At 36.8% G+C, this 25895-nt stretch overlaps 1 protein-coding gene across 8 annotated transcripts in view; it reads left to right on the forward strand.

Moving 5' to 3' along the window:
- The window catches only part of Cd36 (CD36 molecule), a 196621-nt gene that overhangs the window by 70329 nt on the left and 100397 nt on the right, over positions 1-25895 (forward strand). For all 8 annotated transcript variants that reach the window (XM_057758756.1, XM_057758751.1, XM_057758754.1 and 5 more), the window contains 6 exons: positions 307-376; positions 1225-1412; positions 2857-2975; positions 4004-4077; positions 4595-4649; positions 5381-5549. In XM_057758756.1, the coding sequence (XP_057614739.1) occupies positions 307-376; positions 1225-1412; positions 2857-2975; positions 4004-4077; positions 4595-4649; positions 5381-5545 (671 nt within the window). In that variant the 3' untranslated portion in view covers positions 5546-5549. The remainder of the gene's footprint in view (positions 1-306; positions 377-1224; positions 1413-2856; positions 2976-4003; positions 4078-4594; positions 4650-5380; positions 5550-25895) is intronic.

Raw genomic sequence — 25895 nt, forward strand, 5'->3', positions numbered from 1 at the left:
CTCTAGGCTTCATCAAATTGACAAAGATAGCTGTCACATCCATTATGATTGAAATGTGCTCTAAGTATGCGTTACCATGACAATGAAAGATACTTGATTATATGTTTAAAACAATAACATGTATATGCTTGAATAAATGAAATATAACTTTTTATTTTCTGAAGACAGCTAACCCACTGGTAACTTTAAAATCGTACATACAATTCATGTTTTATTTTTCCTGACTACACTGGAAAGAGCGATTTCTAGACTTTGCTCCGGTTCACATCACATAAAAAAACTTGTCATTGGCTTGATCTCTAACAGACGCGGCCTCTTTCCCTCCTTTTGTTGAGAAGTCTCGGGTGCTGCAGTTTTTCTCCTCTGACATTTGCAGGTAAGTTTCTGGAAGGCAAACATTAGACTTTTCCATTCCAGTCTTAAAGGAAAGAATGGATGGCCTCGTTATTTACATTATTTTAAAAAGATGGACAAATATTTCTCTTGATTTTTTTAAGATGCTTTTGTTAGAAGGCTGTGTTAATGATTCACACAGCAAAATTGTTTTTAAACTTGAGGGTTTTAGGATATACCCATGAGTACTGGATCCCACCCAACTACCCCTAATCCTCAGTCCTTTCACTGAAGATGAGACTACAAGCAATCTTTAGACTCCTCAGAATCATTACCCTATGTATAAAGCTTCTGAGAACAAGGCTGCTTCGCATAGGCTTGGCTGGGGGTCAGAGAGATTATCAAATGAGTTGTGACACACTGCAAAAGGCATGGAGGGCAAAGACTGAATGGTAGAGATCTGCACACACACCACCAGGTGAGTAGCTATTCCTTTAAGCTCTTTTTGAATGATGGAAATTTCATTTAAATTGAGCACAAATAAAGAATTTGAATAAGTCATATACATATTTGTTTCATAGATGAATTTAACTATGAGAATCATCTCTGATATTTATTCCCTGTAACAGTTAACATGTAAACTTGACCCTAGAAGATTTTTAAGAACTAAAGAATTCCTGTTTTTTAAACATGATTTTAAACATGGTATGCTGTAAACTGAAAAAAAAGAAAAAAAAATCAACAATTTTTTCTAAGAATAATTCCATCAGGAATGTGTGACTGTTTCTAAATTAAACCAAGAATATAAACTAGATTTAACAAATAGAATCAGATCTGCAGAATGGGATTCAGGCTCATAGAATGAAACTCTTTCTTCAAATATCCATGTAGGTCCATCTACGCCGTGTTTGGGTCTGATGTTAACCTTAAAGGAATCCCCGTGTATAGATTTGTTCTTCCAGCCAAGGCCTTTGCATCACCAGTCCAGAATCCAGACAACCACTGTTTCTGCACTGAAACTATCGTCTCAAACAACTGTACATCATATGGCGTGCTAGATATTGGAAAATGCAAAGAAGGTATAAAGATATGCTCATTATCAAAGCTCCTGCAGATTTTTTATTTAATAATGTTTGGGAGTTTTATTCATAAGTTGTAACATATAAAAAATTAGATAGAGCTAATACATAATACATTGTATTATGAAAATAAGCCATATTCAAGAAGATACATATCACAAACTTTCTTATATGCAGAATATAGAGTTAAATCTCTCCTTCTCCGGTGTGTGTGTCTGGCTGTGTATCGTCTGTGTGTGTCTGTGTGTGTGTGTGTGTGCTGTGGCTGTGCATCTTGTGTGTGTGGCTGTGTGTGTGTGTGTGGCTGTACATCGTGTATGTGTCTCTGAGTGAGTGGCTGTGTGTGTGTCTGTGTGAGTGTGTGTGGCTGTACATCGTGTGTGTATGTCTGTGTGTGTGTGTGTGGCTGTACATCATGTGTGTGTGCAGTTTTGAAAGTGTAATGGACACCATACTAGAGAAGGGGGGAAAGAAATTCCTCTTCGACATTTCCTGCATGCAAGTCCTGATATTTCAGAACTTATCGAAGGCTTAAATCCAAACGAAGAAGAGCATAGGACATACTTGAATGTGGAACCTGTAAGCCATTGTCTTATTGATCTGATTTGGATAATAGTCTAAAATTTGAAGAAAATAAATTGTTTCATTTCCTGGGACAAGAAAGCTTGAATAAGGGCTGCTAGTTAGGCAGAAGAATCCCAGGGACAGGAGATAGATGAATAAGAATGTGTATCCTGACAAACACCCATAATTCTTTTTTATTGAAGATTTAAAATGAGACAATGGTAACAGAAGGTAACCTTCGGTGGCAGTGGATTTCATGCCTGTATAAGTTATTTTTAGGCTTCTGGGATGTTTCAGTATAGCAAAGTTGGCTATTAGGAAAACCACACTGCTATTATACCATGTTGTTTTGATGGTTAGGGAAAAAGGAAATTTTTCAAGATACATCAAGCCTCCTAACCATCTGCAATGGTTGTAGCTTTTTGCCCTTGGAAAATAGAGAATAAAATTAAATACACTTTCATTATGTGCCTAAAGAAAGAAGTGAAAAGCTGTCATGCTTGTCTTGTTTACACACTCTATAGTACAATGAGAATAGAGAAAAAACAAACCAGGCAGACAGGCAGTGCTGCCATAGCATCATTGGACTCTGAGAACATGGACCAAGCCCATATGAACGTCGGTCTAATTTGGTTTAGTGGTGAACATTTGAATTCTGGAATTTAGTGTGTGAAGAAACAGACATCAACTGGCTACTTAATGAGATACCACAGATTTTATGTTGTTTTGCATAATAATGACCAGATGTAATGCTCTTGCCTCTGCATTTCAAAAACAAACATAGTAACCTATAAAAGCTTCATGCTCTAGCAAATATTCTAAACAACATACGAAATATAAAGTAATCTATTTCTAATTGTCTCTTAAAATATGTTTTCAGGAAAGCCTGTGTACATTTCCCTTCCACATTTCCTGCATGCAAGTCCTGATATATCAGAACCTATCGAAGGCCTAAGTCCAAATGAAGAAGAGCATAGGACATACTTGGATGTGGAACCTGTAAGTCACTGTCTTATTGATCTGACTTGGATAATAGTCTAAAAATTTAAGAAAATAAATTGCTTCATAATCTTGAATCATATCTGCAAGATCACTGGAACTGCCAAGGAAACTAGGACTTATTTCCTCCTATTTGAATGTAAAAATGGCATGGAAATCAATTTTGATTTTAACACATGAAACCTTATAAGACTTTTACTGACCCTCGGAACCGAAATTATAATTGTAAAATTTACTGTAGTTACCTTACAATTGTATACATATCATCATCATTATTTTACTTTACTGGTATTTTTTTTTTTGAGGAATCACTGCTAGCAGGGACTTAAGATATTATGATTATATGTAAGTTTCAGACAAAATCTATGAGAAGAAAAATGTGTAAAGCTGCCATAGAACTACTATTAACATTTAAATTATCTTGATTTTTTTATGTTTGTAGCTCAGTAGTCTAACATTTACCAGGCCTGTAAGCTCTGCGAGTAGCTCTCAGCATCTAATAACTGCAGGAAACTCATTTCTGCTAAAATAATGGAAGTTTGTAACATTGCTTTTTACTAATATGTGAACTGTAACAAAATAAAAATTTGAACACATAGTTCAGGAACTAAATTAAATATCTGAGTTTGCCTTTTTAAATTGCTTTACTAATGTTTTTGATTTCTTCAAAACGAAATTGTGTAGATTTGATAATTTAAACAATGCTAATTCAAGAAAATTTTTTCTCTTTCTCCAAATATATGTATGTATGTATGTATATACAAGCATATGTTATGTCTTTCTCCGTATATGTGTATGTATATATACATACATATATTATATATGTAGGTCAGCATGTTTATACATATGCATGTTGAACATGATTACATGTACTTACACAAAAGGTTTTATAGAATCTAATTTCCCAGCTTTAAGAATTCTTCCATTTCAAATTTAAAAGGACTTTTTGTGTCACAGAAAAGGTAAAATCTGACTGTTATAAAAGAATGTTTTAGAAACTTGTAATTATTTAACTTTGCCCTTTTTAGATAACTGGATTCACTCTACAGTTTGCAAAACGACTGCAGGTGAACATACTGGTCAAGCCAGCCAAAAAAATCGAGTGAGTCTCCTTAACTTTGTTTTTAAGCAATCAGTAGCATTTCTTGCAAAAATGTGAGTAGATTGGTGTTAGTGAAAGCAGAAACGACGTCTTCTGGCTTTTCATCGTTATGCCATTACACAATTATTACATAAATGAGACACTTTTTACTTGAAGAATCACATCTAGTGCTTGTTAAATGGCCTTTAGATATTTCAACTACTGTTAGTTGGATGTTATTGGGGGCACCTCTTACGTACATTATATCCAATTATTACTACTGCAGTAACTTCTAGGTCATATACTTTCTTAGATTAAAATTTATAGCTATAAACCAATAATCCAATAAGAAATATACATTAGATTATATGAATGGGCAGTCTGAAAAACATCTGTGTTAAAATTGATTCATTGAACAGAATAAAATCAAGGAACTTGAACAATCAAAAGACTAATCGAATTCTGAAAAATTATTAATTTGAAACGTATTTTCCATATGTAAAAATATACCAATAAATTTTTTTGCTGTGTATTATAGAGCATTGAAGAATCTGAAGAGAAATTATATTGTACCTATACTTTGGCTTAATGAGGTTAGTATTTTATTATTCATTAACAACAATTTTCTGTAAAAACTTTTGATATTTAAAATGACATGTGTATAATAATATTTGAGGATGTATTTACATTTTCTATAAATATGATCTTACACTTTGTTACATCTATTAGAATAAAAACTATATTACACAGAAGTGTTTGATATGTTTTATGGTTTATTTTTTAGACAGACAAATAATTTTGTATATTTTACTTGTCATAGTAAAGAAAGAAACATGCATACATGTAATACTGCAGAATTCAAGACTCATTGAATATAACAGTGGTAATAAGAAATCAATTATTCCTAAAGAGGACATATTAGAATAGACTGACAATTGGCTGATAAACTATGTCCTGTGAACTGCTAAAGTGATTAATCACAGAATTAGAAAGTGTTTTGCATAAACCCTCACAGCAAGTATAGCTGCAGTTTCTCCCTGACACCAGGAAGCAGAATTAGGAAAGCTGTGGAATATTTCAAAGAATTCCTACAATCAAATGAATGGTAGTTCATTGCTTAGTTCTATCCAGCATGATCAAAGTGGGATGGGCATCTCTATGGTTCACTGGCTTGTGCAGTGTGTCTACTTGTAGATACAAAGTGAATTTTACTGACTGGCTGATGCAGCTGATACCTATGCATGGGTTTAAAGAAGAAGATGGTATAGACTTATTTTGTTTCATTCATTTACTCCCATAATATTAATTGTCAACTTGGTTACAGACTGGAACTATTGGCGATGAGAAAGCAGAAATGTTCAGAAATCAAGTGACTGGGAAGATAAATCTTCTTGGCCTGGTTGAAAAGGCCTTGCTTGGGGTTGGAGCGGTGATGTTTGTTGCTTTTATGATTTCATACTGTGCTTGCAGATCCAAGAATGGAAAATAAGTAAGTGTTCCAGAACAGTATGTATGCTTTAAAATATTTTAATCTTATCAAAATGGTTATAAATTAGGGCAAAACATATTTTCAGAGATGGTTAGTCAAATACAATATCTTAATAAATATCTCAATTTTTGATAAGTTTATGAATTAAGAAACAAATGATTGAAATTATGACCATTGTAAAATTAGTGCAAATAGAGCTTTTGTCCAAATTTAGACTTACTCATTTATTCATTTTATGTCAGTAATTAAAAATTACAAATAATTTGTGAAATTACAATTACAGAATTTCAATAGGTTGAAAATAATAAGAGCAAGACAAAAAGATGAAGATGCAGGCATATACAGATTTTGATGAACCACAGAGGTCAACAAACTATCTTCATAAAACTTAAATGTACATGTCAGCCAGGTCTTTTCCCAGTCATGGGTCAATAACATGACATTCCGATGACAAACTAAAAATCACTATGTGAAAATTAGAACATAAAAATTACAAGAAAATCAGCTATTTAATTTATTGAGTCACCCAGTTTTATTTTTTTTATTTTTTTATTTTTTATTTTTTTTTTAAATTTTAATTAAAATTTCCACCTGCTCCCCGTTTCCCATTTCCCTCCCCTCCTCCCAAATATTGCCCCCTCCCCCCATTTCCCTCCCCCTATCCCCACTCCTCTTCTCCTCCCCCCACTCCATTCCCCCTCCCTCTCGATACTGAAGAGCAGTCCAAATTCCCTGCCCTACAGGAAGACCAAGGTCCTTCTATCTACGTCCAGAAAGGTGAGCGTCCAAACAGGCTAAGCTCCCACAAAGCCAGTTCATGTATTAGGATCAAAACCTAGTGCCATTGTCCTTGGCTTCTCATCAGTCTTCATTGACCGCCATGCTCAGAGAGTCCGGAATCAACCCATGCTTATTCAGTCCCAGACCAGCTGGCCTTGGTGGGCTCCCAATAAATCAGTTCCACTGTCACAGTGGGTGGGTGCATCCCTCGTGGTCCTGATTTTTTGCTCATGTTCTCCCTCCTTCTGCTCCTCATTTGGACCTTAAGAGCTCAGACCGTTGCTCCAAATTGAGACTCTGTCTCTACCTCGATCCATCGCCAGATGAAGGTTCTAAGGTGATATGCAAGATATTCATCAGTATAGGATAGGGTCATTTCAGGTTCCCTCTCCTTAGTTGCCCAAGGTACCAGCTGGGGACATATTCCTGGACACCTGCGAACCCCTCAAGAGTCAAGTCTCTTGCCAACCCTAAGATGGCTCCCTTAGATAGGATATATACTTCGCTGCTCCCGTATCCATCCTTCCTATATCCCAACCATCCCAATCCCCCGAGCTCCTCCCATCCTCCCCTTCTCATATTTCTCATCCCATTTCCCCTTTGCCCCATGCCACCTCACCCGCAAGTTCCCAGTTTTTGTCCTGCAATCTTGTCTACTTCCCCCTCTCCATGCGTATGACTATATGATTTTCTTTGGGTTCACTTTCTTATTTAACTTCTATAGGATCACACATTATATGCTTAATGTCTTTTATTTATGGCTAGAAACCGATTATGAGTGAGTACATCCCATGTTCCTCTTTTTGGGTCTGGGATACCTCACTCAGGATAGTGTTTTCTATTTCCATCCATTTGCACGCAAAATTCGAGAAGTCATTGTTTTTTACTGCTGAGTAGTACTCTAATATGTATATATTCCACACTTTCTTCATCCATTCCTCCATTGAAGGGCATCTAGGTTGTTTCCAGGTTTTGGCTATTACAAACAATGCTGCTATGAACATAGTTGAACAGATACTTTTGTCATTTGATGTGGCATCTCTTGGGTATATTCCCAAGTCACCCAGTTTTAAAAAAAAGTAGGTAATTGTAGATTTTATTTATGAGTCTTGGCAAAATTGCAGAGGCTGTTCAAGGCACAATCATCTAGATATTAGTGCCCATGTTTTTCTCATAAACAAAAATGAAAACTGAAGGTACTTACCCTGGCCTAAAAGTGAAGTAACTTTGAAGGAAAACTTCCCAACCTTCCCTCCCCAAATGTAGCACGAGTAGAAAATGCTTGGTTTGAAAAATCACAAGTTCAAAATAAATCACTTCATTTAACTGAAGCTAAAATTGGTCTTAAGTTGTCTTATATAAAAAAAAGTTTGAGTTTGATATCAATAACTGATATTGGACAAATACTGATCATACTAAACATTTTACATAAATCTGTAATTGAATTTTATGTTTCCAATAATCTGAATTAATGTATCTTCTGGAGACATTCTAGAAAATCATAACAAGTATCAAATTATCTATGGTGAAATCTAAGTTAATCATATTAATGTTTTCAAAAATAATGCAGAAGTTAGTTACGAATATTTATTTTATGGAAAATTGAACGTTTTTATTGAGGAAGGTAACTCTGGATCATTTCCGCCACTCTTTCAAAAGTGTGTTTGCATAGCATGTGTTTACAATGATAACCTAACATATCTACATTTTAATTATTAAAATAGTAGCTGGAGAGATGTTGGGGCACTAAGAGCATCATTGCTCTCCCAGAGGATTGGGAGCTGGCTGCTAATTCCAGGTCCAGGGAGTTGGTGCCCTCTCCTGGCCCCCACTGTCATTGCATGCTCAAAATGATACACAGATATACATGCAGGCAAAATACCCAGACACATGAAATAGAAACAATTAAATATATTGCACGAAAAATACTATCTTTAATTTAAAAAAAAGATGAAAAAAATAATTCTCCCCTCCAAAATGAAAATACTATCTCCCATTAGCCCGACAGTAAGTTATGATACGTATGCTTATATCTATAATAGATTTAAAAAACTACTAAGTTTGATCAAATCCCTGTTCAAGTATAAAAGAATGCCTATACAAGTTACAATTTTGTTTACTTGCATGAATAACTTCATCATTCCTTAATGATCCTTGGATGTAAGGTTTCTTAGGTTCATATATGACAAACTGATAAAAAGAATTAAAGGCTCCTAATGTCTTCATCACTGTCTGTTTTGTTGATGCTTTTCACTGTTGTAAAGAAGGAAATAGTGTCTTAGAAAGCATTTTTCCCCCAGACTTTTCCTTCGCAATAACTTGGCTGTGCTAGACTTAGAATTAGAAGGGCCAGGTTTGTTGAAATAATCATTTGGGGCCATTGTAAAATTTATGTCTCTGGCTAAGCTGTGGACAATTATAAAAGGAGACAGTCATTTTAGAAGGAATAAAGTGCTAAGGAGAATGTGGTGTGTCGCATACATTGCGGGGGAAATACACGAAACTCAGTTCGAATCTAGTGACACCCGCACCTCTCCGTGGAAGACAGTCTCAAGTGCATTGTGATGCTCGGCAGCAGATTTAATTAGCTGCCGCCCACCCCACACCCCCCCCCCCCCGGCCCGTCTTATTACGCTCAGCTCCTGGGAGTTCTGGTGCAGGTTTCAAAGTGTCATTCTTGAATGGGAGCCTGTGTCCCTCGACGGTGAAACTCTTAGAGCCTGCTTCTCTTTAGCTTGAGACATCGGGCTGCATAATTGAAAACATATCTTGACAGTATATGAAAAGATTACTTTAGCTTTTTACTACCCCACTGCTTTCTGACTGGCAATGTTTTTTCTCTGCTTTACAGGTAGTAAACAAGCCTACATTTATTCACCGGATACATAAAGATCTTTGATAAAATCAATCTACAAATGAAGACTTAATATATACTTTGGTTTTGTTTTGTTTTGTTTTGTTTTTACAAAACACACCTATCTTTAGTTTAGGAAATGGTGATGTGCTCTCTCTCTCTCTCTCTCTCTCTCTATATATATATATATATATATATATATATATATATATATATACTAAGCCAAAGCATATATCTAAGGGATTAATATGTCACTATAGTCTATATTTTTAATACAATCCAGCACTTTGTAAAGTCCATCATTTGTAACCCTGAGTGGACTTCACTTTCTGTCAAAACAGTTCTTCCTGTTTGGTTCTGATTTATTGATGTGCTCCCTGATAGCAAATTTCAAGAGTGTACATTCTAAGCAATTTTTCTTTTCCTCATTGGAGGGAGAACATTGTCATGTATGGGGTGCCACCTTCATTTACAGTAAATGTACCTTGGGACTGTTAGCACATAGAATCTCATAAGTATGAACTAGTTTGAAGGACATTTAAGAATGGAAAATGAACAATTGGCGTATGAGCCATTGATTATATATTGTTTAAGTTTATTCCTCTCTAGAGTCCTTGGTACAGCAAGGACTGTGTCAGATATCACAGCGATGTTTTACTCTCTAACCCTAAGCTTATATGTATTGTCTCTCGTCATGAAACAGATATTTCTAGTACACTTCAGCTCCTCGTTTTTAAAGTATGTTGTCTTTTCTCATGCTGCATTGCTCTTCAGAAACTGAGTAGGTTTTTCTCTTTCTGCTCGCCTGCAACTAATGTAACGTCAGAGAGCTGTTATAGTATCAAGAGATGTAAATGATAATAAAAGAATTATTTTATGGAATATTATGAAAGCTAGAATGTGCTTTAAAATGTGTTTGTGGTACTATCTTCTGCTTTCATGGTCACCTAGAAAGGACTGGTTTCTAAGATTAAAAAGCATTGTTCCTTATATTTAAATTTTTGTCTAGTTCCTATTGCATCACAGAATCTTATTTCCTGTGGAAGTATTCTGTCAAAGCCATACATCTTTCTGAACTGTTTAACCACTCTGCTATGTTTTAATCCAATTGGAAAGGACATTTGGTTCTGTTTATAGCAGGACTGTGAGTCTAGAGGCCAATTTCTTTCCGGTGAGAGACATATAAATAGATTATTCTGCTTTCTTTAGCAGAGTGACCTATAGTAAAGAAGATTAGTCCCAACAAATTCTAATGTAGAAGAGAAAATACAAACAACCAGCTTGTGTTTTATGCATAGAAAGATAAAAGGAAATGGGAGACAACGCTCCTGTCTAGATACAAAAGCCATCAATATTAACATGACATCTTAGAGATACACCCAGGCACATACATACACATGAATTTGAAAAGATCAAGAAAGTGTATATGAGAGGGTTTTAAGGGAGAAAGGGTATTGAGGGAATGAACTATAAACCTCAAAAAAATGAAAGAAACAATTTACATTAAGATTTTTTAAAAACAATAACAACATCGAGATGCAAGTTTTCAGGCTAATTTTTAGAATCCTATTAAAAACCTCCAGTTAAGCTAGCACCTCTTAGAAGGAATGCCTCAGCTCTTGGAGCATGCTCAATGCACAAAGTCTAGTGTTTCTTCTTTTAATTGAGATGGAGAATAATCCCTTTTAAGACACCGACAGAAGTACCTTTACCAGAGTTTAGAAACAAGAGGTGAGGTCATGACACATGGCTGCGAAGTTCATTGGGCGACACCCAGATCTCCCTGGGAAGTGGAAATAGAAGAGTCTGTGAGTGGAATGAGGGTAGGTGGGGACAGGAGCATGGGTGGTCAGATGGGGTGTCAGAGGGGAGAGTAATGAGAGACTACTGGAAGGGGGACGTCACTTCGGGGTCAAGTGAAAACCTGGTGCTAGGGATTATCACATGAATCTACAAATATGGCAGCAGCTCAGATTCCTAGCAATGGCACAGAGTCTGAACCGGCCATCTTCTGTGTCCAGACTGCTGCCTGTCTCGGGTGCCATTAGAGAGGCTTCATCCAGCCAATGGATGGAAACTGAATCAGACCCACATGCAAACATTAGCTGAGTTGGGAGAATCCTGCTGAAGAGGAGAAAGGATTGTAGGAGCCACAAGGGTCGAGAATACCACAAGAAAACTCACAGAATCAATGAACCTGGGCTCATAGGGACTCACAGAGATTGAAATGACAACCGGGGAGCCTGCATGGTACTGACCAAGGCACTCTGAATATATGTGAAAGCTGCGTAGCTTGGTCCTCTTGTAGGATTCGTAACAATGAGAACAGGGCTGTTCTGACTCTTTCACTGGTTTTGGGGGACCCTATTTTACATACTAGGTCACATTAACCAGTCTCAATACATGGGGAAGTGTTTGGTCCTACTAGAACTTGATATTCCATGTTTTACTGATACTCATGAGAAACCTGTCCTTTTCTAAACAAAAATGAAGGAGGAGTGGATTGGAGTATGAAAACTGAGGACATGGGGGAAAAATTGGGAGGAGAAGATTGAGGGGAGACTGCAGCCAGGATTTTAAATAAATAAATAAATAAATAAATAAATAAATAAATAAATGTATCAGAGAATAGAAAGAACAGTACGCATTACCCACCTCACTTTGTCTTCAAACCCAATGAGAACAGCACCTACAGAAAGAATTTCATTTTGTGGGAAAGGGAAACAGAAACTTTAGACTTTGTTGTAGATTTAACATGACATGTTCCACAGCAAAGCCTAACCTTGGGAGAACCCTATTTTCCATGTCCCTGTGGTGATACAGTCTCCAAGAACAATCAGTGATTGTCAAGTTCAAGAACAATCAGTGATTGTCAAGTTCATCTGTACAACAGGATGAACTCATTACAGCTTGTAATGAATCTAGTTACTAAGAAACTACAGTGGCTTTATACTTCAGGAGGAACTCAGGGATTGGGTGATTTTCTTGGCTGTGAGCTTCAGACATGTCCCAGTGTGCACTTGTCAGTGGTCACACAGGTCTTCTCTGCAGTTTCATGGGCCTAGAGCATCTAAGAACATTTAAATGGTCCAAAAAGTAGCCCAAAGAGAGGTAGTCAGCTCGGCATTGATTCTTGGGATAGCATTTAATTACATTTTTACTCGGGGCTGGAGAGATGGCTCAGTGGTTAAGAGCATTGCCTGCTCCTCCAAAGGTCCTGAGTTCAATTCCCAGCAACCACATGGTGGCTCACAACCATCTGTAATGAGATCTGGTGGCCTCTTCAGGCATACATATAGACAGAATATTGTATACATAATAAATAAATTAATTAAAAAATGTTTTAAAAAATTACGTTTTTACTCAAAGGTAGTCCATAAGGAATGGAAACGTTGCTTCCTCAAGTGTGTAGCCCTTGATGTATGGTTATAACCTTAAAACCAGCAGGAATCATGATATTACCAATGTGTGAGAAGACGGGAACATGCACAGATTATCTGGTAAGAATTCAAAATGTACCCACAGATGTAGCAGCTTAAAGATGTAGGGAAACAATCCAATACAGTAAGAACAAACAAACACTTGATAGAGATTGAAATATTAGTAATATTCCAAATTTCTTAGAGCCAAAAAATAGAAAGAACATGTTAAAAATTTTCAGTAAGCTATATCAAGATCAGATTTGCTAAGCTGAAAAAAAAAATGTAGAATCTGTGTGACATGTCACTAGAAAGTGCAAAACCCACCAAAGAATTCTACTTATGTGAATCAAATATATGAAAGAAAAAATAGTATCTATATTGAACCTGCACAGATTTTTATTGTTATACCCTAAATAATGCAATAATTATTTCTTGTAAGTATTCTAAAAGTACCTTGCAGTGTATGAAAGAAGGTAAGTAGGGTATAGGCAGATGATATGTAATTGATATAAGGGATTTGAGCATCTGCAGATCTGATATCAATGAAGTCCCGGGATCTCTACACATATTCACGAAGAACCCTAGAATCTATTAAACAAATAGAAAATAATGAAATGACATGAAGGAAACTCAGGTATTTAAGGTAAAACAAAATAAATGCTCAAGTCAAATAAAACAGAGATAATTAAAGGGATAGTACACTAGCTTAAAGAAACGGTAACATAAAACATTCCGGACTACTCAGGCCTGGGAAACTGGCAGGATAGCCTTAGATCTTCACCTCTCTTTCATTCTTCCAAGTTCAATCCCCAGTCTCATCCCCCGGTCTGTAATAGAACTTTTAGTTAATACTTTCTGCCCTGATTCCCAGAGCACTAAGCAGATCCTGGTGGAACACCCCACTTTCTTCCCACCCGTAGACACCCGCAAAACCTAACCTCCAAGCCCGTCCCCATCCTAAGTGTCTTTCATGAAATGAGACCCATCTGCTACTAGCAGCACCAATTTACTTCAGAGAAGATATGGGTACTGAAGAAATTCCTTATGGAGTTTATTTTCATTATGGTAAGTTTAGCCACTGAGCAAAAAAACTGCTCTTGCCTTTGACTGATGACTATATACTCTGCAGACTGGTCGTGCAGGACCCACAGAAAAGTGCCTGCTGCAAATTTTGCCAAAACAAGATGGGATGGTCATTCAGGATTCCTGAGACACAGAAGAAACTGTCAGATATTCTGCAGGACAGAAAAAGAAGCAACTGATGAATTTCATTAAAATAAAGTAGGACAGTCCTTCAAAATTCCGGCTTCACAGAAGAAACTACCAGACATTCCTCAGGACACAGAGGAAAATGACTGACAAAAGTTGACAAAAGAGGCAGGACAGTCTTTGGAATTTCCTGCTTCATTGAAAAGTCTATGAGATACTAAGGGCCTGTAGGCAGAAGATGGATGCCCCAATATTACAAACGAACTTTGGGAGACTGTTCAGGCACTCAGATGTCTCTTGTCATTTCTAGAGTTTTTGGAAGTTGTTTGCAATGTACTTTTTACTTATTTAAATAATATTATATTCTTCTGGTACATTTAATGGAGTTGAAGGCCAGATAGTGATAGCTGCAGTTTTTTGTAGATATGATAGAAAGTATGTTAGGTATAAAATGTTGGATTATTAAGATAGGATAGATTATGGAGTATTTTCTCTAAATTTACCAGAGACAATGATTTAGAACTAGTACATTGTGGATATAATCTTCATTCGATAATTGTGTGTATTGTATACAGACTTACTATGTTAAAGTTAAAACTTTTCATTTTTGTTTAGAAAGACAAAAGGGGAAACGTTGGAGAATATTACTCTCATGTGTTTTACTTTTGTTTATGCTGCATTTGTTTAAGTCTGTGAAGCTGTGTTTACTGTGTCTGTCTAAAACACCTGATGATGCTAATAACTAGATGAGCATCCAACAATGAGGCAGGAACAAACATAGGCAGGGCTGGCAGATGGAGAGACAAGGAAGAAGAGGAGCAACAAGAGATCAAGGAGAGGACACGAGGGGCCAATCACCCAGCTACACAGCAAACCATGGAGAAAGAAGCAAAAGAAAGGTATACAGAAATAGAGAAAGATAAATGCACAGAGGCAAAAGTTACTCAGGATAATTTAAGAAAAGTTGTCAAGAAACAAGCCAAGCTAAGGCTGGGAATTTGTAACTGAGAATAAGCGTCTGTGTGTGATTCATTTGGGATACGTGTGGTGGGCCTCTCCAAAAAGCCAAAGGAGCAAAATCATTGTCCGACAGTTGGAGGTCACCATTAAAACTCTCCTCTCAGAGCTCAAGGAATCCCCCGTAGCAGAAATGGAAAGATTATGAGAAAGTGGCAACAGAAAACACCAGGAAAGCAAGGCCCTCTGAAGCAACAGAGTGTAAATGGAGGCTGCTTGTTCGTTTCCCAGTCATCCAGACCCGAATAATAATACAGAAACTATATTAATTACAACATTGTTTGGTCAATATCTTATACATATTTCAGCTAATTCTTGCATCTTAAATTAACCCATTTCTATTAATCTGTGTATCGCCACACTCACTACCTCAATTCTGGTAAGCAGTTGTTGGCACATGCTGCCATCAAGTAACAGCATGCTGCCCCAAAACCCCATTAAAGTGCTCGGCCTCCTGAAAGAGGCTTCCTGACTCAACAGAAGCAGCAAAAACTGTGCAGCTCTTTTAAGAAGGCTTTTTGGTTTGTTCATGGAACAAGCAGAAACCAGGAGGCCTTCTTTTAAAAGAATTGTGGCTCTGCTTGCGACCAAGCCTGAAAAATATATGAGTACCAAGAAGTCGTGCTTAACTCTGACGTGTGTGTGTGTGTGTGTGTGTGTGTGTGTGTGTGTGTGTAGAATTTCTTCCCAAACTCTCTCAGGTTTTATGTGGATGTAGTTGTCACACATTGGGCACCATTTTGTAAGTGGAGACAACGTGTTCATTTCCCAGCCCCTCTGGCCTATTCGGTCATGTTTCCTATCATTAACTCTTACATCTTAAATTAACCTATTTTTATTCATCTGTGTATCGTCGTGGATCTGTGGCCTACCAGTAAAGTTTCCAGGGCATCCCTCTCCTTTTACAGATACATGGCTTCTCCCTGACTCTGCCTCTTTACCTCTGTTTGGATTTCCTGCCTGGATTTACTCTACTAAACCATTGGCTGAGACAGCTTCTTTAATAATCAATGGTAATAAAACATATTCATAGCATACAGATGAGAATCCCACATCTACTGAGCAAGGCACATATGAGCTCACGAGGACTTAAATGGGAAGCACAGGACCTGCAGAGCTCTGCAACAGTTCCTCTGAGTTATATTATTGTTAGTAGCTTAGGTTTTTTGAAGGGACTCCTGACCATGAGAACAGTGGGTCTCTGACTCTTGTGGCAACTCTTGGGACTCTTTTCCTCCTGTCTGGGTGCCATGTACAACTTGGGTATGATAGTTTTTCCTTCATCTTAGTTTATTTTATTTTTCCATGGTAAGTTGTTATCTCTTAGAAGTCTGTTCTTTCCTAATAAGAGACAGACAAAAGTTGATGCAGAGGAGAGGGACTGGGAGGAGCAGAGGGAGCAAGAATAATCTGGGTATACTGTATGTGAAAATTATCTATCTTTAACAAAAGAAAATTTCAATCACAGAATAAACAATGCATACTTATCTTTGAATGGTAAAAATATCTATTGACATTTTTCTAATTTTTCATCAATGACATAATACAGTGAGTCAATCTCGATGTAATTGAGCTATAGGTCTGTTCAATAGCACACATATATACATATATTCATACATAAACACACATCCCCATGTAATTGAGATATGGGTCTGTTCAATAGCATACACGTACACAAATATTCACATATACACACCCATTCGGATGTGACTGAGCTATAGATCTGCTCAATAGCACACATGTACATGTATATTCACATATTCACACACACACACACACACACACTCCAATGTGATTGAGCTATAGGTCTGCTCAATAGCACACATGTCACATATTATATTCACATATTCACACACATTCTGATGTGATTGAGCCATGGGTCTGTTCAATAGTATTCATGTACACATATATTCACATATTCACACACATGTGACTTTCTCTATAAAATTTACAGAGATTTTTCTGCAAGTTATATAAGCTTGGAATAAATGGAATATCCCTGCATTCTTTGGTACTCAATAGTTGGAAGAAAGAGATTGTTAAGAACAAGGCCAGCTTGAACTAACAGTGAGATACTGTCTGTCTCAAAAGATTAAGTAAATAAAAGAAACATTTAAATAGCCCATATTGGATAATACATACTTATTGTACTGGTAGGCAGAAGGTTATGGGACATATTAAATTATTTTTCCTAGTGAAAGTAAGTGATATTCAGAAAAGTTATTTGAATATTGGGGTTTGTTCATAAATTACATTTTATTCCACACAACAATGGTGCTTATTCATATATTAATCTGTGTTTTATTCCGTATAAAAACAGTATAATTCATTCAAGAGTCAATTTTAAAGCAAAATCTCCATTAAGCTGCTGTCTATAAGTTGTTTAAAACTCAATTCCATCTGCAAATAGGCTTAGAAAAGGAACAGTTTTGAGAATGGTAACTTGCATCTTGCTGCTTACACATACGTGGAGGATTATAATTGCAGACTATCTCTGGAAAGTCATCGGTACAAATACTGACTGCTCCGTGAGGATGAAGACATGTACGGCAGCTGTCCGTCTTTGAACCTGTGATCATTGTTTGAGCTTTGTCATGCTCTTTCTGGCTGGAGTTCATTGTAGAGTGTTCCCATCAGATCAGTGGTCTAGAATGAAGTCCTGTGTTGAGATACTGAGACCATTTTTCTGTGGCCTGCCTCTCTGGACTGAAATGCCGTCCACTGTGCCTTTGTTATTCAGTGAACAAAATCACCCCTGGTCTTTTTTGTTGTTGTTATTCATATATTATGGGATGAACCATGCTAACAACCCAAGAGTGAGTTACGTTCATCTGTATTAATAATATACAGTTAGGCTTTGCAGTTTTATTTTGTTTTGCTTTTGATGGGACTCAAAAGTAACATAATTTTTAAAATGTAAAACTTTGCTCTTATTAACATGATCTTACCTGTTATTATTTTTATTAAATTTTATTGATTCTTTGTATATTTCACATTATACATTCCCGATCTCACTCATCTCCCCATTCCCTCACTTCTAGTCTCTGCCCTTTTGACCTCCCTCCAAAAAAACAAAACAAAATTTAAAAGTATGGTCAAAACCTTAAAAACAAGCAAACAAATCTCAGTGTGGAAGTTGTAGTGTGGTCCAGTGAGTCCCACAGTTTACCCCTTAGTCCATACATCTGTAGTAATTATGTTCATTGTAATGAATCATTGGTCTGATTTGAGGCATCTGGCTTCTGCTACACTATTGACACTGAGCCCTCACTGGGACTTCTGGATATCCTGTTATTCCCCTGTGTCATGGAGATCCTATAGTTTGGATCTGCAGGTCTGGCCTCTCCTGTTATTATTTGTTAAATGCATTTGACTTCCATGCAGTTTGAGGTTGCTATTTTAATTTTTATATTGTCTATTTGGGTGGTATTTCCATTAAACTTCTTTCCCAACTCTTCTAAGACAGTATTTAATACCTTTTGTTCCACAAGCTTATGAAGGGAAACTACAGACTAGTCAGGGGAAGTATAAATATTTTGAACTGTTGTTGAATTGGGTGAATTCTGGGATTCTAGCAGCCTCCAAATCCTCTGGGTACTTGCTAAAAATGCATATGCCCAGGCTCTATACCAATCCAAACTATTAGTATGATGTAGTATATGACTGACTCATACATGCCAAAGACTTGAAAAGTGAGGGTTAAAATCAGCTTGAACTGGATTACCTATAAGACTTTTATTTCCTTGTGGCTGATATTAATTTGATTTATGATAAGAGGGACCTAAGAGATCAAAGCTGGATAAGCACATTGAGCTGAAAGGAAATCCATCAGAATTGAGAATGTCACTATAAATATTCCTCTTTTTGTCATTTACTCTTTTCAGCTGGTAAAATGATCCTTGCAGGCAGCAGTAAGGCTAATCTAGATGAGAGAATGAAGGGTAAAATGGTACTAACTTTATATTCCCTGGGTTGGTTAGAATGTGTTATGTGATTTGTTCGACAATATGCATGACAAATAGTGATATTTACTGCCCATGAAATAAAGGGCAGATGAGGAGGAGACTAGAGGCCGTGTTGCTAAGACGGAAAGGGTGCACTTGGACAAGAAAGCTGAAAGGACTCAGTATTTCCACACTGACCATACAGAAAGTCCTAACAGTTAGCAGAGCTTTAATGTCAGCAGAACCTGAACTGGATGCATAGTCATGGTGTGCCTACCCTAGCTAGAATAGTGAGCAGAAGAACAGAAAAACAAGGAGAGAAAAGTACTATGCTTACAGTGATGTGACCTTGAATGTACACAGAGGAGTTTATATGTATCATGACTCAGGGTGCTAAGTTAAAAGCTGCAGTTCTGTCCTAATCTTTTCTTCAGTCTAAACAGCTGGTGATTAACACATTTGTGGAAAACTAGATCTGCAAACCTAGGAGATGGGAGAGGTATAGAAGGCAGGCAGTTCTACATATTCTCTCTTCTACTAAGTAAAGAAGATAATTTAGTTTTTGGTGATTTCTCTGGAAGTCGCAGAGTGGAATGAAACAAAAGAGAGTCTTATAAATCTTTTGGTACAGACTAGGAAACACAATTCTGAAAACTTTCTTTTTGCTGGAATCTATTTGAAATTAATACATATTTCCTCCTAGATATCTCTGAAACACCTGAATAATTTAACAGCTTATAAGTTTGTGCAACTGTGTCTATATGAGCTAACAATTTCATAGTTTTCTTGCCTTCCCATGCTAACTATTAACCTAGTCTAGGAAAGCACAAGGGGATTTGAGGCAAAACTAAATGATGTTAGAAATTTCTCATGTGGAAAACTGCTTGTCAGAATACAAGAATACAAGGCCTTGGGTCTGTTACCTAGCTTTTATGTTTCATTTAAAACATTTAGGTGTATTAATAAGGAGAAGGGACAATAGTAGATGAAGATGTGGAAGGAAATAACTAGATTAACTGTAAATCGAAATTTCTATCCTGTCAAGTCCCACAGCCATTCATTCTCAACAAAACACACATAAGCTTATCAGAATTATAAACTGTTTGGCCTGTTAGCTCAAGCGTATTACTAACTAGCTCTTACAACTTAAATTAACCCATAATTCTTGGCTATGTTAGCCAAGTGACTTGGTACCTTTTATCAGTGAGGCATTCTCATCTTGCTTCCTCTGTGTCTGGGTGATAACTGCAGACTGCCTTTCCTCTTCCCAGAATTCTCCTTGTCTTGTTAACCCATCTATACTTACTGCCTGGCTACTGGCCAGTCAGTGTTTTATTAAACCAATAAAAGGGACAAATCTTTACAGGGCACAAGAACATTATTCCATAGCACTTCCTTTTTTTTCTTTCAAAATAAGAACTCTGAACCTAATATCCTTTGTTTATCTTTTTTCCTGACCATTATCCATAACAACTTGTAACCAACACTCTAAACAAAGACAAACATCCATAATCCATTTTGGGTGGAATATGGGTATAGTTTTCTAGACTACTTCCTTCTGAATGGGGGAACATTGATTTAAAAAAATATATTCATAGGCATTTTTCATCTAAATCTGCCTTAATTGTCTGTCTTTATCTTTTATTGACTACATGAGTCTTTAATTCCCTAAGTGATATGGTTAGGATTAAAGCAGCAGTTTTGACAATTGGATCCACCACTCCTTGGCTTCCTGAGAATATAGATTCATGTCAGAGATACTTGTGGGAGCCACAATTTTTACCACCACTCAGGGAAGTTTCTAGGTCTATGCTATCACCAAGAAGCATACCGGAGGCTGCTCATAAACATAAGTGTTTGGTGGCAGAGCCTCTTAAAAGAGCTGTGAGGTGTTTGCTACTAACACTGAGTCAGGAAGCCTCTCTCTCTTTTTATTTTTTATCAGTAAATTCTTTTTTATTTATTTTTATTGATTTTTGTTGAGCTCTACATTTTTCTCTATGGAAGCCTCTCTTAAAGAAGATGTGCTTGCCTCTAGCAACCAGAACCCATCTGAGAAAATGATGCTACCAAGAAGCTGTATTTCACTCTGTTCTTTTGCCTGTTTAGAATTCTTTTTTTTATAAAGCTTTCTCAAACTTTATATGGAAATTCTTGCCCCATGTTGGGTGTCATTTGTAAACATAAATTTTCATTTTTTCTGGTCCCACAGCCATTCAGTTCCAACATAACACACAGAGCCTTATAACAATTACAAACTCTTTGGCCTATTACCTCAGGATTATTATTAGCTAGCTCTAGAACTCAAATTAACCCATAAGTTAACATGTGAGATATCAAACTCAAATTTTGTTGTAAATAGCCAGGAGTATAACCAGCAAATGCACATGAGACCTAAAATATGCAAGACATATGTATGCACATGTGCTGTGAAATAATCCTCTTGTACACTGTAAAGATGTGTCACTCGAATTGGTTTAGTAAACACTGATTGACTGGTAGCCAGACAGGAAGTATAGGCAGAATAACCAAACTAAGAAAAATGGGAAGGAGAAGGGCAGAGTCAAAAGAAAGGAGTTGCCAGTCCAATGGAGGGGGAGCAGGAGATGAATATGCCATGTTAACAAAGGTACTGCCATATGGAGGAGCATAAATAAGGAATATGGGTTAACTTAAAATGCAAGAGCTAGTTAGTAATAAGTCTGAGCTATTGGCGGAGCATTTGTAATTAATATGAACATCAGTGTGTTTATTTGGAAGCTGCTGTTGGGACAGAAATTTCCACTCACACACAGGTGTCATAGATGTGCTACTATTGCCCCCTGCTGGAAGCATGAACATTAAAAATAAACACCAACTATATTTGGCCCTAGATTCTCTCCAGATATAGCTAGATGTACCTGATCCAAGTTCTCTTTACTTCAACAGTAAATTTTGCAACACATTCTTTTATATTTTATAATTATTTTATTAAACCCAAACTCTAATTATATATTCTCATTGTATTCTTTAATTATAAGACAAATACAATCGGATACACACACACACACACACACAAAACACAGAGAGACACACACTCAGTGAGATGGAGGCAGGGGATGCCTGGGCTCTGCCTCACATTTATAAACTATTTGTCTTTACCCTACTAACTCATTGAATCTTTTATGTTGATTAATACATTGTTTTTATATTTTGTTGGAGATATTCTGTTCTGAAACCTCTGACACTATGCTACTTGTATACTATGCTAATTGTATATCAGTAAGGTGCCATTGGATCAAATTAATTTTCTACTCAATATTATGGCACATACTGAGATTTAAGGTAAATTTCTCTTTACTTAGAATAATAAGCATGCAGAATTTAAAGAAAATTCAATAGGTTGATCAAACTGTAAGTGTCACATATAGGCAAAAAATTGAATGTTGAGTAAGATTTTGGAAAGGACTTTAGTTAGTTAAGAAAGATAAGCAGATGATGCTAAAATATATGTGGAAAAGGGGAATCACAGAGACAGCAAGGTATGTACAGGAAATGAGAGAAAATTTTGCAGTCCTAAGTTAGTGGGAATGTTTCTAAGGATTATTGCAGGATGCACAGAATGGTGTACAATTTAAATCATTAGCACCAGAAAGTGGAGCAAATATTTATAATCATTCATTTCACCCACTGGGACACCAAAGAAATAGTTATAAGCAAAATTTAATGTTCAATGTATATTATGGGAGGTATGACTTTTAAATATTAAAAATACATTTGACTTAGTTTTGTATGCATGGTGAATGATATTTATCACCATTGAAACACACTTTAGCTTCCCTAAATAGGAATCAGGGATGTCTTTCTTACTAAGAACCAACCTGAAAAATATAGATTCTAGTTATTTAACTTGTACATGATTTTACCATGCCTAGGATGTAAAGGGGTCGCTAGGAAGTATTAATATTTGAAATGTCAGTTGGCTTGTTCCTTTTTCTCAAGATTCCACCTGCACATCACTCATCCAAACCCAGAAGCTACCGGTTTTCATTCACACTAGATGCCACGTTTCTTGTCTCCAGCGCTACCACTTGGAAGATCACCACCAAATGCTCCTTAAAGTTCTTTGCCATTCTTTGTGAAATTCTTTCTCTATTTCTTTTTCCACAATGAACTTCTGTATCATATCTTTTTCCTCTGAAACAATGAATCCAAATAAATCTTTCCTCCTTTGAGTTTTCTATGTCTTATGGTTTGGCCAATAGCTAGAGAAGTAATTAGTATACAGGTCTTATAACAGAGAAATTATTCAAGATTATTTAGGATGGCTAAGCAGAAGATCCTAGTGTTCTTACACACACACACATGCACACATACCAAACATAGATACATATGTGCATACATAAATAAATACATAGAAAAGATAAACCAGAGTTACATGAAACCGGAGATCAAATAGACTTAAGGGACATCCACATAGTATTCCATTCAGCTGTGTCAGACAACATGTTCCAAGCCCACAGAATGCTCTACAAAACATAACAAATTTTAAATATAACATTACAATAATTTTTATATTTTATCTGGATACAAAGGAATAAACTAGAAACCAGTCACCACAGAACTACGGAAGATAGCCAGACCAGTGGAGACTGATCAGCGAACCAAAGGATAAGTCAACATGGGAATTAACTAAAACAAAAGTAAAAAGCTTCCAACAGCAGCAACTACACCCTCCAGTTGAATGAAAGTGAAAGCATAACTCATTAGTTAATAAAATGTAACTAAAGATGTTCAAATAAGGATATCTACAGTTGTAAATCCCTACATTAAAAATCAGAGAGTTAAAACTAATAACCAGATGAAACAACTCACAGTTTTAGAAAAGCGAGAACAAGAAAAATCCCAAGTCAGCAGACATAGAAACAATAATGAAACAAAACGGCAGAAAAAATATAAATAAAACAATCTTTCATTTAAAAGATTGGATAAGGGCAGTGGTGGTACATGCCTTTAATCCCAGCTTGGGAGGCAGAGGGAGGTAGATCTCAGTGAGTTTGAGACCACCATGATCTACACAGTGAGTTCCAATACAGTCAGGGCTGCATAGAGAAACCCTATCTGAAAAAAACAAGATGAAAAAGGAAGTGATGGAGGAGGAGGAGTAAGAGAAAGAAGTAGGAGGAGGAAAGAGAAGAAGAAGGAGGAGGAGGAGGAAAGAGAAGAAGGAGGAGGAGGAGGAGGAGGAGGAGAGGAGGAGGAGATAAGGTAAGATGGACAAGCAAACTAAGGAGAGAAAAGGAAGGGGGAGGAATTGGGAGGGAGTAGAGACATCAACAGAGGTTATATACCATTTTAAATATATATACTTAATAAACTACATTATCTAGATGGTGTAACAAATTTGAAATATAATATACCGGGTAGACATATGGGTTTGAAACTCAACCACAGGAATGATTTTAATTTTTGGATGCGAGTTGTCAATGTTCCACTAGGTGGCAGACAAAATCTAAGGTTAACTAGATGAGAAAGGCAATTGAGGAAAACAAGTTATTTTATCTTAAGAACAGGCCTCTGGTTTTGACAAGTTATTTATTTTATTTACATATAATCTATCACAAACAGAACATATGTATATGAACTTCATATAGAGCATTTTGTAAATATCTTTAAGTTGATGTCATGGCATGCCTACATATGTAAACAGGAAGTTATTCTGTGTACTGGATAAGGAATAAAGTAAAACTTGGGTTTTGGTATAGTTCCCCCCCACACTTCTATCTTTTTCTTTTCCTTTTTTCTTTGACACAGAATCTTACTGTATTACCCTGACTGACTTGGAACTCACTATGTTGATGAGTATGACCTCTCTCAGTTATAGCCATTTTTCTTCCTCTAGCTACCAAATGCTATGATTACAGACAGGTAATCTTCCACCTTATATTTGATTTGATTTGTGATCCCTAAAAATCTTTATCCAGCTAAGTTCCCCTGGTATCTTTTAATCATCTGGGAGAGTACGCAAGATTTTTGTCTTTTTTTAATAAATGGAGAAAAATTGATGGATGGTTTTCAGAAAGGTTTGCCTGGAGACAGGCAACCGAGAGTAGAAAATGGACTTTGGTGACTCCAACAGCACAGCATACATTTATAAGAAGCTCCTTCCAGAGCAAGAATGTCTGGAGTTCAAATGAAGATCACCTAGGCACCTTCATCCTATACACATGAGGGTATCATCCTATACACATGAGGGTATCATCCTATACACATGAGGGTATCATCCTATACACATGAGGGTATCATCCTATACACATGAGGGTATCATCCTATATACATCAGGAAAACCAAGCAACTAATGATGGTTGATTTTGGCTCAATTGGAAGTATCTAAGTGATTATGCAAGAACTTCTCTGGGTATGTCTGTGATCGTATTACCTAAGAGGATGATATAAGGTGGGGCGTATTTCCTCAGTGCAAATGGCATCATCCTATAGGCTCGGGGAGAAAGTCTAGTTTCTGCATCCAGTCCACCCACTGGACTGGCCACTCTGCCGGAGCATCTACAGACTGAATATTTGAAACTGTGTTGTTTCTGTTGTGCATTTGGTCACAGCCTAAGAAAGCTGAGCAACCTAGTGTTTTTATGTGAGACGTCTCAAAATTGAGAGTGATAATGACAGGTCCTGCAAAACACCGTGCTCATGTTTTGATAGGCAGGTTTTTGCCTACATAGTTCTAGACAACTGGCGGCAGATTGGCTCCACAGATGGGACAACTTGAAGGTCAGAGGATATATACATCAGGAACCCTGCTCCCTGAAGAATGGGACAAGAATTCCTCAAAAGTTCAGAGAAGATGGGAGTGGTGTCTGCTTTGTGCACCAATGAAGGCTTCAGCTTCTACAATGTATTACACAGAAGCAAACGCATAACCAGGGAGAGCGAGGATAAAATAGCAGCCTAAAAAGAGACTCTTCCTGATACTCGGGCACAAAAGGAATCAAGCAGAAGATGGAGTGGGTGACACATGGAATACAGCACCCACACTCTCTGTAATTCAGTGAATCTGCCATCCTCGCTCTGTTTCTTATTAGATGAGCTTCCTTGAACCTCCTCCCCAATTCTCCACTTAGCCCCATGCA

This window comes from Chionomys nivalis, chromosome 26 (genome assembly GCF_950005125.1).
Source record: "Chionomys nivalis chromosome 26, mChiNiv1.1, whole genome shotgun sequence".
Classification (NCBI taxonomy): domain Eukaryota; kingdom Metazoa; phylum Chordata; class Mammalia; order Rodentia; family Cricetidae; genus Chionomys; species Chionomys nivalis.